Genomic DNA, 15009 nt, shown 5'->3' with positions numbered 1-15009 from the left:
GTTTCTCATCAAGGAGAGTTTCTCCGGGCACTTCAAAAGAAGATAATGATGCCTGAAAAGGCTCAAGCTTGAATAGCTCTTAGGCAGCTGCCAGAGTTCTGCTTGGACATCCTCACTACAGCAGCTTCTCTATTACTTAAGAGAAACAGGATCCTCACTCTTGTTTCAATCATCGGAAGCACCGCGTCATTACAGAGCTCAGCGTACCTTAAAAGGCAGGCTGCCAGTGATGAATGAGAATCCACGCTGTAAATTTGGCGGCTTGTTACTGTTTTCGTAACTGAATCGCACGTCGTCGCTTGCGACTTTCAGCACCGCCCTCAGGACAAAGGGGTGGCAGAGGGAGGGACAGGGGCCGCAGTAAGAGGAGGCAATTTGTGTGGTCTGTTTACAGGTTACTCGGTTTCAACAGCAAACCAGCCTTTCTCCAAATCTCAGCCAAACCTCTGGTCGGATGTCACAGAAACGCCCGCGAGGAAACTTCCTTACGGTCGGTACCCCGGAATTTCGCCCGCAGGGACCAACACCACGTGACCCGCGGACTCTGGATTAACTCCACTTCGAGCACCGGGAAGGGCAGTTGCGACGTCGCTCCAGGCAACGCCTCTGCTGCGAGCCAATGAGAAGCGGAGGCCGCGTCGGGGCCTTCTCTCATTGGGCCGCACTGGCTCCGCCCCGTGGTGATCACAAGCCTCCAGGCCCTCTAAAAAGTCTCAGCCCGAGAGACGCTGTGCCTGGCTTTTGTGCGCTCTCTGTCCGCTCAGTTGGCGTGCTTTAGCTCCCTTTCGTCCGATTCTTGTCTCTTCCCAACCGTGACGCCCCGGTTTCCTAGTTAATATACACCTCACTGTTTTCCTGTCTTCTTCCTTCGCAGTGCAGCATGCAGAAAAGAGACGCCTCCCCACGTGGTTTTCTGCCTAGCTTCCAACATTTCGCCACACAGGCCATCCATGAGGGCCAGGAACCGGAGCAATGGACATCCCAGGCTGTGGTGCCCCCTATCTCATTGGCCACCACGTTCAAACAAGGGGCGCCCGGCCAGCACTCGGTGAGCTGGGGCTGTCTGGGGCTGTCGAGGGTGGGGCGGTAAGAGAGACGGCTTATAAATTAAAAAGGCATGCAAGTAATTTATAAAATGACTTATAAGTTAGGAAGGCACCCGAAAGGATGTTTCTACACTTTAATCCTTGCAGTACAGCTATGTATTGGATGGTCCAGTGATTAAATTTCTTTGGATAAGCTGGACTGAAAAGAGCAGTTTGTCCAACTTGCAGTATAGTTTTGCACTGAAATTCGTATAATTTTGGCAAATGTGCAATTCAAAGCTGAGAGTCATAACTTCTTTGAATTACCTTCAGCAACAAAATTTTAAAGATAGTAAGGTTGAAAAAAATTAAGGGTGTGATAACTGGCCTAGAACCAAAATGCTTTCCAATAGCTGTATTAAGTTAATAGTTATTGAGTACCTACTATGTGCCAAATACATACATATATGTATGTCATGTATATTATCTGTATTGTCTCATATCTTAGCAAAATCCCTAGTCTGAACTAAATTCTCATTTTTCTGATGAAATAGCTGAGATTTAGGGATGTTAAGTAACTAGCCTAAGACTAGTAAGTGCTGGAGCTGGGTTTCAAACTCTGCTCATAGAACCCTACTCCTAGGCTCCAGACTGCACTGTGCTGTACTCCAATAATGTTAGTAATGATTTAACCCATTGCATCATTTAAGCAGTGTTGCTTAGTGATTAAGAGCACAAGTCATACAGTCAAAGGACCTGGGTTGAATTCTGACACAACCTCTTCTGAGCTGCGTGACTTTGAGCAAGTTACTTAATCTATCCTAGCCTCAGGTTGATCCTGAATAAATGGGGATAGTAATAGTACCTACCACATAAGTTGTTGAGATGTATGTAAAACTATATGGTACCTAATAATTTCTCAATGGTAGCTTGGTATTTCACAGTGTTCTCATTTACACTGTTTCCACTTGATCCTCAAAATAACCAATTCAGAGGGCAGGACAGGAATAATATAAAGTTGTCCCTCAGTATCAGTGGGGGATTGGTTCCAGGACCCCTCTCAGATACCAAAATCCAGGGATGCTCAAGTCCCTTATATAAAATCTTCTTCTGTATACTTTAAATCATCCCTAGATTACTTATAATTCTTAATACAATGTAAATGTTATGTAAATAGTTATTATACTATATTGTTTAGGGAATAATGACACGAAAAAAGTGTGTACATGCTCAGTACTGATGGAACCACCCATTTTTTTTCCCAAATATTTTCAATCTGCAGTTGGTTAAATTCATGGATAAGGAACTGATGGATATGGAGGGCTGACTGTACTTTTTATAGAAAATGAAATGACCCAGAGTATACATAAATGTCTTGTAAAGCCTGTGAAAGAGTCCTCTTTTTTAACTATATAGATAGCTTTCGTCCTTTTGGTGGCATACTTGATGGATCTTGAAGTATTTAAAAGTTGCTGAGGTTCAGAAGAAGTTAGTTTATTAAACTTTGTAGGTCCAAAACCTTGATTATACTTTGAAAACCACCTCTGTGTGTTATGTAAGTCAAAGAAAATCCTTATAGACTTAGCTCTTTGATTTGTGAGGTAGAATTCTGAGGGCATTTCTACAGTTTATTAAACTTTGTAGGTCCAAAACCTTGATTATACTTTGAAAACCACCTCTGTGTGTTATTTAAGTCAAAGAAAATCCTTATAGACTTAGCTCTTTGATTTGTGAGGTAGAATTCTGAGGGCATTTCTACAGCTGGTTTAGAATACTCCTAGCTACTGTATTTTGGAATCAAGATTTGTACACAGCCTGTCTTCTAGGCACGCACTTCATTCCTGGTGTAGGGTTTAGTGAATGTGGGGCTGCCCAAGCTTTGGAACTTAGTACAAAAGTTAACCATTTAGGTATAATGTTAAGAATTAAGTGTTTCAGAAAGTCGGCAGGGGTGGTTAAATCCACAAGACTCCACTTAATACCTATAAAATCAGTTAAGAGCATTAAAGGGAAATTGATGTGCTGAGTGAGATCTAATTCTCCAGTTCCATTTGGAAAGCCATTAAGTGGGTGAGGTAATTTGCCACTGAACTATGATTCTTTTCCCATCACAAAGTTAAATATTTACAGTGAATATTAACGGAAACATGGGTACTTTTGTGTGGCAACATACACATGATTCTAAGCATTTTTTCCTGTCTGGCAGGTACAGCTGCAGATCATGGTAAGGAGGTGGTGGAGGGAAGTGGTGAAGATATCCTGGAACCCTATAAAATATAGGGTTTGTCAAAAACAAGGAAACAAAGCACCAATGCTTTTAAAAATGATTAATATTAGTACTTGAAGCTCTTGAATCAGAAACAAGTATAAAGAGCGGTGTTGTTTTGTTATGTGTTATATGAGGCAGGAGGAGACAATTACAGGACTTTGAATCAACGTTCAAATTCTAGGTTTGAATTGTGGCCCTGACACTCCCTATGTACGATAACATTTTGGCTTTTCTTTCCTCAAAGCAGGTCATGAGGATTAAATACAATGACTGGATAAATGCATCTTGTATGATGCCATATGTATAAGGGAGCATAATACAAATTTTTTAAAAAGTGTTGTGTGGAGCTTCTTTGCTAAGAATTACTCTCTATTTTTTGTCACTTTTGTAAAGCCAAGGTCTGAAGTCTGAACATTTGTAAGATCTGTTCAGAGTTTCTCGTAACATGCTAAATAGAACTTGCATCACTTATTTCTTAGAAAATAAAATACAGGTTAGAATTAGCTTTACTTTGTTGGCTCACATAATTCCCTTTTCCGAATGTCTCCAGATTAATGGGTAAAGTGAATCTAATATTGCAGCAATACTACTAATAAAAACTGCCATTTATCTAGTAGTTAGCATGTGCCAGGAAATATGCAGTGAACTTATTATCCCATTTTATCCACTCAAAAATTTTGTGAGCTAGACATCTGTATTTTATTTTCATTTTACAGATGTTGAGGTTGACTCTGAGAAATGTTCAGTAATTTACCTGTTGGCACATAGCTCCTAAGTGGTAGATACAGAATTCCAATCCAGTTTGGGTGACTTCAGAGCCTTTCCACACCACTACAGCCACAACACTGTCACACTACTTTCTAGTGGCAAGACATATCATGACTAAATAATAGCAAGTCATTATGATAGGATGAACCAGTAGCTATAGAGATATCTATGTTTGGACTCCGGTAAATTTAAATCTCTTAGGATGACTCTAACTTCTCTTCTTCAGGGTTTTGAATATAGCCGTTCTGGAAATCCCACTAGGAATTGCTTGGAAAAAGCAGTGGCAGCACTGGATGGGGCTAAGTACAGTAAGTAATTTCCATTTCAAAGTTTGTAAAGTGTAGAATTCATTTTTAAATGTATAGAGAAAATCATTAGAGGCATAGTCTGTAGAACTGGAGAGAAAGATTTGCTAGTTCAAAACTCTTATTTTACTAAGACATTGAATTCTTTGCCCATGGTCTCTCAGTCGGTGTATAATATGCATATGCGTAATCATCAGATAGAGATAAATATCAAGAGAAGCAGAATGCCGACATTTACTATTTAGTATTCGTGTGAATACACTCTTCATCTGAAGCTATCATTATAAATAGATTAAAATTAACTATTTTATAACACTACCTATGAGAATAACTTTCTTATTCTCTGGCTCATTCACCTGATAATTTGTGCCTGACAATGGCACCAATGGACGTTTACAGTAGCCGGTAACCCTTGATAATGTGCTCGCAGAGATAAGGGATTAATTCTCTGAATTTTTTTTTTTTTCGTGAAGGGAGTAGATTGCTTTTAAATCATCTTCTTCTTGTTTTTATATATATAAATGATACTAAATAAGGGCAGAATAGTTAATAGAAAATAAGAGTCTATTTGGCTGGCCAGTTAGCTGAGTTGGTTAGAGCAACGTGTGATAACACTAAGGGCCAGGGTTTGATCCCCATACTGGCCAGCCACCAAAAAAAAAAAGGGAAAGAAAATAAGGCTAAAGTTTACATCGTCATTAAATTTATTAGACACATTTCAGGTCTGATTTTGAGTTTTGTTAAAATATTTGCTGAACTGCATATCCATATTATTAAGGAAAAAATCATATCTTAGGTCTATTCCTCAAGTTTGAAATTCTTTCAGTTTGATATTTTAGAACTGTAATTTAATTGGCAATAGACCTTTTATCTCAGACTTTTGTAAAGAGTTATTTCCTTGAAATGTTTCAGAGAAATGTTATAACCAAGGCATAATTGATGTAACACAAAGTATCTGCTCACATCATATATTAACTTTAAAGATACTTAAAAAAACCTTTACTTTACTTTAAAGATACTTTGTTCTTGAAAGAGAAAGGGAGATTTTGTAATGGTATTAATCAGGAGACCTCTGGTGACTCAGCAATGAGGGCTGTCCTGTCAGCAGAAAGGGTACATAAAGTAATGCATGTAGATACTGTAGGTGTTTTTTAAGTTATAGATCTGACTTTTTGGCTTATCGTAACTTGATTTTTATTTTAGATTTGGCTTTTGCTTCGGGTTTAGCAGCCACTGTGACTATTACCCATCTTTTAAAAGCAGGGGACCACGTTATTTGTATGGATGATGTGTATGGAGGTAGGTGACCCCTCTTATTCATATCATGTGCTTTTGCTTCGGGTTTAGCAGCCACTGTGACTATTACCCATCTTTTAAAAGCAGGGGACCATGTTATTTGTATGGATGATGTGTATGGAGGTAGGTGACCCCTCTTATTCATATCATGCCAACTGGTATTTTAAAGTTAGTAAAGTAAGCCCTGAATTATATTAACAATGTTGCCACTATTATTGATTATTTATTATCTTTTAAAGGTGTGATGGGCACTTCCATGCTGGCTCAGACTTGGCAAAGACGAAGCATAAACACTTAGGGTCCATGCTCTGGCACTGTTTATAAGAAAGACTGTTTAATAAGAATTTTATTTAACCTGTTGGAATGATGATGTAGGACTTGATCAACTTTCATACATATTCTAGTCTAGAGAAAATAATGCTTAGAGAGAATGTGTTCTAGCGTAATTTAAAATTTTTACCTGCAATGAAGATGAACTCTCAAAGAACTGAACCCTAACCCTTCTCTCCCCCCTTTTATTTTTCTTTAGGAAACTTTTGGAAATCTTTTGAAAGCTATGGACACTTTCCCTCCAGCAAATGTTCTTAAGACTACATCCAGTATTTAGCATTTTAATTTTAGGGGTCTCACAAATTGACCCCTTGAAGCCCATCCATGGATCCAAATTTAAGAACTTCCATTCCAAAGAGTTTAAATGCTAGCTATTTAAAGTGGTGAATGGGGAGTAGACAGCTTGCCTTCATCTTTAAGCAAGACTGGTCTTTGTGTTCAAAACAACAGCAAAGAATTTTGTAAAATGTGCATATGTATTTCAAATGCTTCCAAATAATTAAAATGTGACTGCTAGACTATTATTATCATTTTATCTATCTCCAGTCTGAACAAAAAGTTAAATCTCTGAGTTCCTTGAAGGAAGGGACTCACTCTTAGTAATAATTTTACCTTTCAGAAATTTGCAGAGTGCTTTGTATTTTATCTTAGGTCCTTATTCTAGTTTATTGAATTGAAATTACAGAAATCTGAAACCTTCAGTTACTTTTATAATACACTATAAAACCCTCCTGGCAAACATAGGTACAAAATCCTGAGAACTGTTGTTGATTTTTAATAATTCTTGGCATTCTTTTTCAGTCTTTTATTACCTAGAGTCAGTCTCTATAACATCAAAAATCAGTTTACCTTTGATCACAGAGTATTTTTCTTGTTGACTATCAATAATAGCATTTTTTCACTTAAATTGCATATGTAAAAATCAAATCTGGAACAGTGTTTATAAAAGAAATTATTCTAAGTTGAATGATTAATCTCCTTTTACTTAAAAATCTAGTAGTTTGGGCTGGCCCTGTGGCTCACTCAGGAGAGTGTGGTGCTGGTAGCGCCAAGGCCACGGGTTCGGATCCTATATAGGGATGGCCGGTGCGCTCACTGGCTGAGTATGGTGCAGACAACATCGTTCCGAGGGTTGCAATCCCCTTACCGGTCAAAAAAAAAAAAAAAAAAATCTAGTAGTTTGATTTACATTGTCTCATTTTATCTTTTATTTTATCTTTTTTTTTTTGTGACCGGCAACGGATCGCAACCCTCAGTGTTGCGCCCGTACCGGGCCGGGACCAGCAACGGAATCGCAACCCTCGGTGTTGCTCCCGCACCTTGCTCAGCCAGTGAGCGGCTGGTCTGTACGTGGGATCCGAACCCTCGGTGGGAGCACCACCGCGCTTCCCAAGCGGCGCACTGTAGCAGTGCGCCACCGGGCTGGCCCTTTTATTTTATCTTATTAAATTTTTCAGAGGCACATAACAAAAAGATTGAGAAAGCACAAAGAATAGTAACCAATTCTATCAAAGTATAATCAGATCGAAAAGTTATAAAATAAAAGTGATGGCAGAAAAAAAATATTGAATATTAATTGTGAACATTTTATCAACATTGGTTCATTTATTTTAGATTTGAGTACTAGAAAGAAATTTTTCAAAAAGATATTGATGTTTCAGGGAGCATGCCACTTAATGTTGAAAAATAAAAATTGGATGTTTTGAGAAACATTTTCTGCTTCATGCCACTTCTTGTGGATGTTAAGTGTGTTTTATTTTTTACTCTTGATCCTTTCACTTAAAGCCAAGTCTTATTATTCTTTCCTATGTTGGATGGCCAAACTATTTAACCGAACTAGAATTGCTTTTAGCTGCATTTTTATTGTTGATCGAGAATTCCTTGTATTTTTAAAGTGTTTATACGTATAAGGAATGAACATTTCTTAATACAATGTTCTTTCCATTTTATCTGATTTTCTTCTGCCTCAGGTACGAACAGGTACTTCAGGAAGGTGGCAGCTGAATTTGGATTAAAGATTTCTTTTGTTGATTGTTCCAAAACCAAGTTGCTAGAGGCAGCAATTACACCAGAAACCAAGGTAACTCAGCTAGTTTTCAATTTTGTCCATTTTTGCTATGATGTTTGTTTTTATTATTTCTGTTTACTAAAGAGTAAACAAATTTTACTGAATTAACAAATTTTATCTGAGTAACAAATTTTAATGAAGCTGTTAGGAACATCAACAAGATTAGAATAGGCCTGGTATCTCTATTGTATTATAGTATAATGATCAGGTACACGAATTCTGGAGAGGACTTCAAATTCTAATTCTGTATGACAGTTGTTATGTTATCTTGGGCAAATTGTTTTACCAAAGTCTCAATTTCTTCATTTGCAAAATGAGGATAATTATACCTGCTTTAAAGAAAGGTGGTTGTGAGAATTAAATGAGATAATAAATATGAAATGCTTAATACAATACCTAAATACACAGTTAATTGTTAAAAAAATTTCTGTGCAGGAACACACAATTCTTAATTGCATTACCAAGCTAATATTGGTAACAGAAGTCATCACAGAGATTGGATTATAGAAAAGGAAGCTTGCCAAACCCCAAAATGCTATGCACAGTGGCTTTCTCAGGGCTCTAAGGGATACTGCTGCAAATAATAGAAGTAGAGAATGGGCCACAAGCAGTCTTTATCCTCTATCAGCCTGGGAAGCTTGCATGCCCCCGGAAGGTGTTTTGTGCCTGAGTGAATGGCATATGTGATATTCTTTCTTGGAACCTCATTTAAATTCTGCATGGGTAAAAGAAGGATTAGTGTCTTTTATAAGTCAGCCTTTTCCAACTTTTTGCTAATGATTAAAAGGTTAGAATTGTACCCAAGATTATGCTGCAGTGAATGCTAAAAAATGGAAATCTTTTCTCCTACAAATAATTACTTTGCAGATTAACACAGGGGTGAGTTTTTGGTGATTAAGGTTTGTTTTCAAAGAAACTTGTTTATCTTACATGGGAGAGAAGACATTAAAATAGCTGGTTTGAGTCTTTCAAAGGGAGGAAAGCAAATTGTTAAGTATATTAAGTCTTGTCAACAGAACTTGATATAGTGGCTTTTTACTGACTTGAATGAATATATTTCTCCCCCTGAAATATCAGGCTTGTCATTTAAAGTAGAATTTTTAAGACCATGTAAAACATACTTTATGTTTATCTACTTATTTAAAATTTTTATTTAAATTTTTTGTAGGTAGGAATAATAAATTCTTACACAGAAATAATTTTTATAGATTCTTTAAATAATTAAAGATTTTTATAGAATATGTATTATTTTAACCACCTTATCATTTTTGTAGTAAAACTCTAGAGTAGGAAGAATATTAAACCAGATTTCTTGCCCCATTTAAGTAATAAGTAATTTTAAAAAAGAATTACTAGTCCTTTTAAAAATAAAGGTCCCCTGTACTGGACAGCCATCAAAAAAATAAAAATAAAAATATGTAAATAAATAAATCTGTAGATAATGTATTTAAGTACAGTGGTATCTTGTTCAACAAATAGAATTTTCTTCTTTTCTTTGAACTTCTCAACTATCAAGCATCCTTGTGTGCCTGAATTGTGATGAATTTTGGGATATACAGATAACTATCATATTGTCTCTTTCTTAAGTAAGCCATAACCAGGTTTTCTGCTGTGAGCATCACTTCTCTCCCTCAGTCTAAAGCCCATGCTGTCTTCAAGTTCTAGGTATTATTTTATATTTTCTAGAGCATCTGATATTATTTAAATTGATATAAAAGGCATTTTTGGCATCATAGGGATAATTCTTTTTAATGAAAATTCTAGGATGTATCCTTACACAATCTATGTTATTTATCTTTGAGAACAAAATTTCCAAACACTGAACTATGTCTTTGGAATACATCCTCTTTTCTATGGAAAAATAATTACAAGAATTAACTTTAGCACTCTTTTGCTTTTAAGTACATTGTCTCATTTGATCCTTACATCAGCTCTGTAAGATAAATATTACCAACACCCTTATACAGATGAAGCATTTGAGGAAGCATGGAGCGTAAGTTACTTAGCTTTCTTAGAAATTTGGAGGAGAGGCTAGGATTCAGATTTGGACCTTCCAACCTTATCGTCCATGCATTTCCATTACGTAATGTAGCCTTCCAGATTGTTACCACGTATGAGATGTAAGTTTGTGAAGTATATTTTTACAAACTATTGTTATTTACTAAATTATTTTAGCTTGTTTGGACTGAAACCCCCACAAACCCTTGCTTGAAGATGATTGACATTGAAGCCTGTGCACATACTGTCCATAAACACGGAGACATTATTTTGGTTGTGGATAACACTTTTATGTCAGCATATTTCCAGGTAAATGAAAATAATATTTTTTTGTCACGATTAGTAGACCACACAGGTATCTGTAATTAGGAAAGGAAGGACTTGTTTATATTACAGTCATGATCAAACTCAAGAAATCTAATCTTAATTATTGATTAGATAAAGAACTAAATTTGGATCTTTTCTACCATGAGTTAATGTCTTTTCAAACCTGTGTTAGTATCTTGTATGGTACATTGTGTTTTTTAACTGTTGTCTCAATTAGAGCTTTCCAGTTCTCATAGGATGTGTAAAATCTCTGAAGAGATGGCCTTATGTGATTGTTATCTGCCAATGCCTTACACATAGTAGGGACTTCGATCTTTATGTGCTGGTTAAAAAGCAGTCGTATGATTTTTCAGTCACGCTTATGCATTTTTATATATATTATAGGTTACCTTTTATTACCTGGCTAACCTATAATATTCATAAAACTTTTTTATATATGTAGAACTTTTTTAACTGGCTAACCTTTCGAGTAAAAGAAAAAGCTATACTCAATAACATTTCAGTATGACACACATAGTATTTCTCCATTTCTCTTCTTTCTTTCTAGTTTTTCTTCCCTCAGCACCCCATAGACTATTCCTAGCCCTCTGCTTCTTTAACTTATTGGTATTATGATTTCTACTTCATATGTTTTACATTATAGCTTTAATTATGAGAGTACTTCAGAAAATTCATGGAAAGACTCATATTATCTTTTAATTCTATTTTTTCATGAACTTTTTGAAGGACCCTCATATTTATAGTGCTCCTTCCTTAGCCTGTTTGGGCTGCTATAGTAAAATATCCTCAAGTGGGTAGCTTATAACAGAAATTTATTTCTCACAGTTTTGGAGGCTGGGAAGTCTGAGATCAAAGTGCCAGCAGATTTGGTGTCTGGTGAGAGCCTGATTTCTGATTCACAGATGGCACCTTCTCATTGTGTCCTCACGTGGTGGAAGTGGGCCCTTCCACGTGGTGGAAGGCAGCTCTCTGGGGCCTCTTTTATAAGGGCACTAATCCCGTTCGTGAGAACTCTGCCGTCATGACCTAATCACCTCTCAAAAGTCCCCACTACCTAATACCATCCCATTGGTGATTAGGTTTCAACATAAGAATTTGCAGGGGACACAAACATTCAGACCATAGCCGCTTCCTTTAACCTGTCTCTTTTCCTACCTGTACCTCTATACTTATCTCCCCCAGAGTCCAACACTTCCATACATCCTCCCTTCCTTTCCTTTCATGTCCATTTTTTTCTAGGTTCTTCCTCTTTTTTACTCCTTTTGGTAGATCATCTTGTGATCTCTTCATAGTTGACTTGTTGTCTGCCTGTTTCCCATGTGTTCTCCCTCCATTACCTCTAAGTAACCTAACTCTGTTTCCCTTCTTTGTTAGGGTTAGGGTTAGGGTTAGAGCTACCTTTTCCTTGCTCTTTTCTGCCTACTTGTTCCTTGTCATACTTAGTACATTTCCTGTAATTCATTTTTATTCCACAGGGTTCCTGAAACCCAGCTCATTTTCTCAGCTCTTCAATTAGGCAGATATTTACAAGTCCAATTGTTTACCTTGTTTATATTCACCTCATTCTGTTATGGTTCCCTGAAGTTGACCTAGGCTGCTGCCTCCATGTGACTGGCCAACTCCCTGGGCAGTTTGGATAAACCTGTTCTTCACCTCCTGCCATTTTATTCGAAGACATTACCGTGTTTTATTTTCCTTTCATGAAACATACTTCCTGGCTATATTGCATTCAGAGAGCTTCATAGTCCATCTACCTTTGCCTCATGATATATCCTTGGCTTCTACTTGTATCAGGTAAAGCAGTCTGTTTCCAAACGAAAATCTCTTGGCACAATCTGTTGACCCAAGTGATTTTCATTCTTGGCTTCTTTTTCCCACCTACTTAACTCATATGCCACATATATTAGGCTAGTTAATATAGCATAGGATCACTTTAGGTGAGTCACACTGAGTCCTGTGTATTCCCAAAGAGATTGCATGAATTTTTTAGCCTAGCCTTGCCCAGGTTACTCATTAGGCCTGGCCCTCTTTCTCCTATTACCATCATTAAATAGGTCCAGTTTTTCTACCTTTCTGTAGCCCACATTACGTTCCTCATGCCGAGGGTTGAGATATGCTTCATTTCAACTTGGGTTCATCCCAGTTGAATTAATCAGAATTATATCACCCCTTGGCAGCCACATATATTGGCTCCGCAAAGCCATCTCCTCCTGAAAATGTCCTCTCATTGTCTTACCCTCATGAAAACTGAAAATGTTCTCCTTCCCTGGCTTTTGTCTTCTGGATCTTCTGTAAGTCTCACAAAAAGGAATAATGGACATATCGGCACAGAATTTCAGAGAGTGCCTCAGGAGTCAGGTAGTCTGGGTATGAGTCCTGGCTCTACCTGCTTTTTAATCTGAGTGATCTATCTCATTTTTCTTGATTCCTTTTCCTCAGCTGTGTGAGATCCATCAATTATTCATTTTATTGAGTTAAGTAAATTATTTTGTACCTTGCTTCTGCGAGTTATGTAAAGCGTTTAGCGTGGTTCTTGGCACATGTGTAATCCACAGATGTTATTTATTGGTTTTTATTTTTCCTTCTTGTTTGGCCATAGAGGTTGCAGAATGTTAGCACTAAAAGAGACCTTAAAGACCTTCTTTGACCCTCTCACTGTAGAGATGAGTAAACATATATGTAAAGAGTGCTTTTAGGCAATACCTTACTTAAATCATTCTATTTTGGAAAAATACTAAATGAAAAGGTCTTATATCCACTTACACTAATATTTTCCAAAGACTAAACAATTCTGGTGAGCTCAAAACACACACTCTTCTATGTTAAAATGTAAATGGAAAGATATTGATAATATATTGTTAAGTGGATAAGTTGATTATAACTTTAACTTTCACTGTAAACAAAGACATTTTTACAACTGAAGGACTAATCTGCAGGAAAATTCATGGGAGAAAACGATCCAAATGAGTTTCTTTATAAGTGACTTTACCCATGGCAAAACTAGTATAATAAAAGTAGTTAGGAGTCAAGATCATGACAAACCAATTGTGAATAATCACAGCATACTTCATAAGGTTTAAGTGATTAAAAATCTAAGCAGATTAGTTTACATTTACTTGACATAAAAGTTGCTGAAAGTTTTTCAACTATTTTATGTTTTTAATGAGTCATAAAATGCCAGTGTTTCTGCTGTAGGTAATAAATTTAGGGGCCGGTTAGCAACTGCTACAAAGAAACAAGTTCAGGAGACCTATTGGCCTGAGTTCATATGCTATTTCCATGAAACTTGTGCCTTCAGATTGAATACTGGGTCCAATACTTCATATTCTTATTTGGGGAGAGGAAGGCAAAGGCAAGATAATATCAGATCACAGAAAACTTTAAGGTGTACATATTTTTTGCAAAGTTTGTATCGATTAGAATGGGAATGGAATTTAAAATTCCAAATAGGCAAGTAATGAAGCGTATTTTTACATGATTTCTCATTTAAAATTAAAAAAAAAAAAACTTTTGTTTCTTTCAGCGGCCTTTAGCTCTGGGAGCTGATATTTGTATGTATTCCGCAACAAAATACATGAATGGTAAGATATACACAGTCTACACTTTGAATGTTTGATGGATAAGTGAAAATAGCATAGGGTTTGACATTTTGATCTTTTTTCTTCTAGTATTAGTTAGGTTTTTTTCTGTAACTCATGTAGTAAAAATAAAAAAAATATACTTCAATTAAATATGGGATTTCATTTATAGTAGACAAAACTGTGCTCATGATATATGAGGATTAAAATTTACTATAAAAGATTATGCTTTTATCCTGCTGACTGCTTAAAAGAAATATTTAGTTTTTACGTAATTTTTATTTTGTTGTTCTTGATATAGCTTTTGCTACTGTCCAGTTGAATAAAGTTTAATTAAATACTTAATAGGGCCTTTGAGTGTTTTTTGAGTGTAAGTTACATTTTAGAAATTATAAGATGAAGAATAAACATAAATTGTTTTTAACTTAAATGCTTTTATTTTGTTTTAGGTCACAGTGATGTTGTAATGGGCTTAGTGTCTGTTAATTCTGAAAGCCTCCACACTAGGCTTCGTTTCTTGCAAAACTGTAAGTATTAACAAGTCTGGATTCTCTCTTAGGGACTCAGTGACTATATTTGATATTGTATTTCCACTAAGTGTTTTGAAGTGATAGCATTCTAATAATTTATGAAGAAATGAGAAATAGAGGGGGAAATTCTGATTTGCAGAGGAAAGTAGAAAAATCGAATTATAAAAATATTAGTTATACCATAGCAAGGCTTTACAACATGACACAAGGAGTAATCATATCCATGTTAATTTAAATCATAATTTGGTAAAGCCCAAGTGAATTTTTAGTTTTGAGAGTTAATGGATTTTTTTTTTAAAAGACATTTGAAATGAGGGTTTTTGTATACTATACCTTTTATATGTGGAATGGTGGTTAATTTCAAAAAGCACTTAAGATATAAAGTCACATTTTTCAAGAGATGTCTGGGGCCGGCCCGGTGGCGCACTGGATAAGTGCGCCACTTGGGAAGTGCGGCGGCGCTCCTGCCCGAGGGTTCGGATCCCACATACAGACCAGTTCCCGCTCACTGGCTG

General features: G+C 36.5%; 1 protein-coding gene across 2 annotated transcripts in view; it reads left to right on the top strand.

Moving 5' to 3' along the window:
- The first annotated feature begins 766 nt into the window (after window positions 1-766).
- CTH (cystathionine gamma-lyase) overlaps window positions 767-15009 on the top strand; it is a 23470-nt gene continuing 9227 nt past the window's right edge. Inside the window, exons 1-7 of one of the 2 annotated variants that reach the window (XM_008589749.1) lie at window positions 767-1048; window positions 4289-4370; window positions 5571-5666; window positions 7964-8073; window positions 10237-10368; window positions 13910-13967; window positions 14414-14491. In XM_008589749.1, the coding sequence (XP_008587971.1) occupies window positions 881-1048; window positions 4289-4370; window positions 5571-5666; window positions 7964-8073; window positions 10237-10368; window positions 13910-13967; window positions 14414-14491 (724 nt within the window). In that variant the 5' untranslated portion in view covers window positions 767-880. Of the gene's footprint in view, window positions 1049-4288; window positions 4371-5570; window positions 5667-5707; window positions 5787-7963; window positions 8074-10236; window positions 10369-13909; window positions 13968-14413; window positions 14492-15009 lie in introns of those variants that run through there. The other variant, XM_008589748.1, reaches the window with a different exon arrangement.

This window comes from Galeopterus variegatus, unplaced genomic scaffold, assembly GCF_000696425.1.
Source record: "Galeopterus variegatus unplaced genomic scaffold, G_variegatus-3.0.2 Scaffold5636, whole genome shotgun sequence".
NCBI lineage: Eukaryota > Metazoa > Chordata > Mammalia > Dermoptera > Cynocephalidae > Galeopterus > Galeopterus variegatus.
This window is presented reverse-complemented; position numbering and strand designations above follow the sequence as displayed.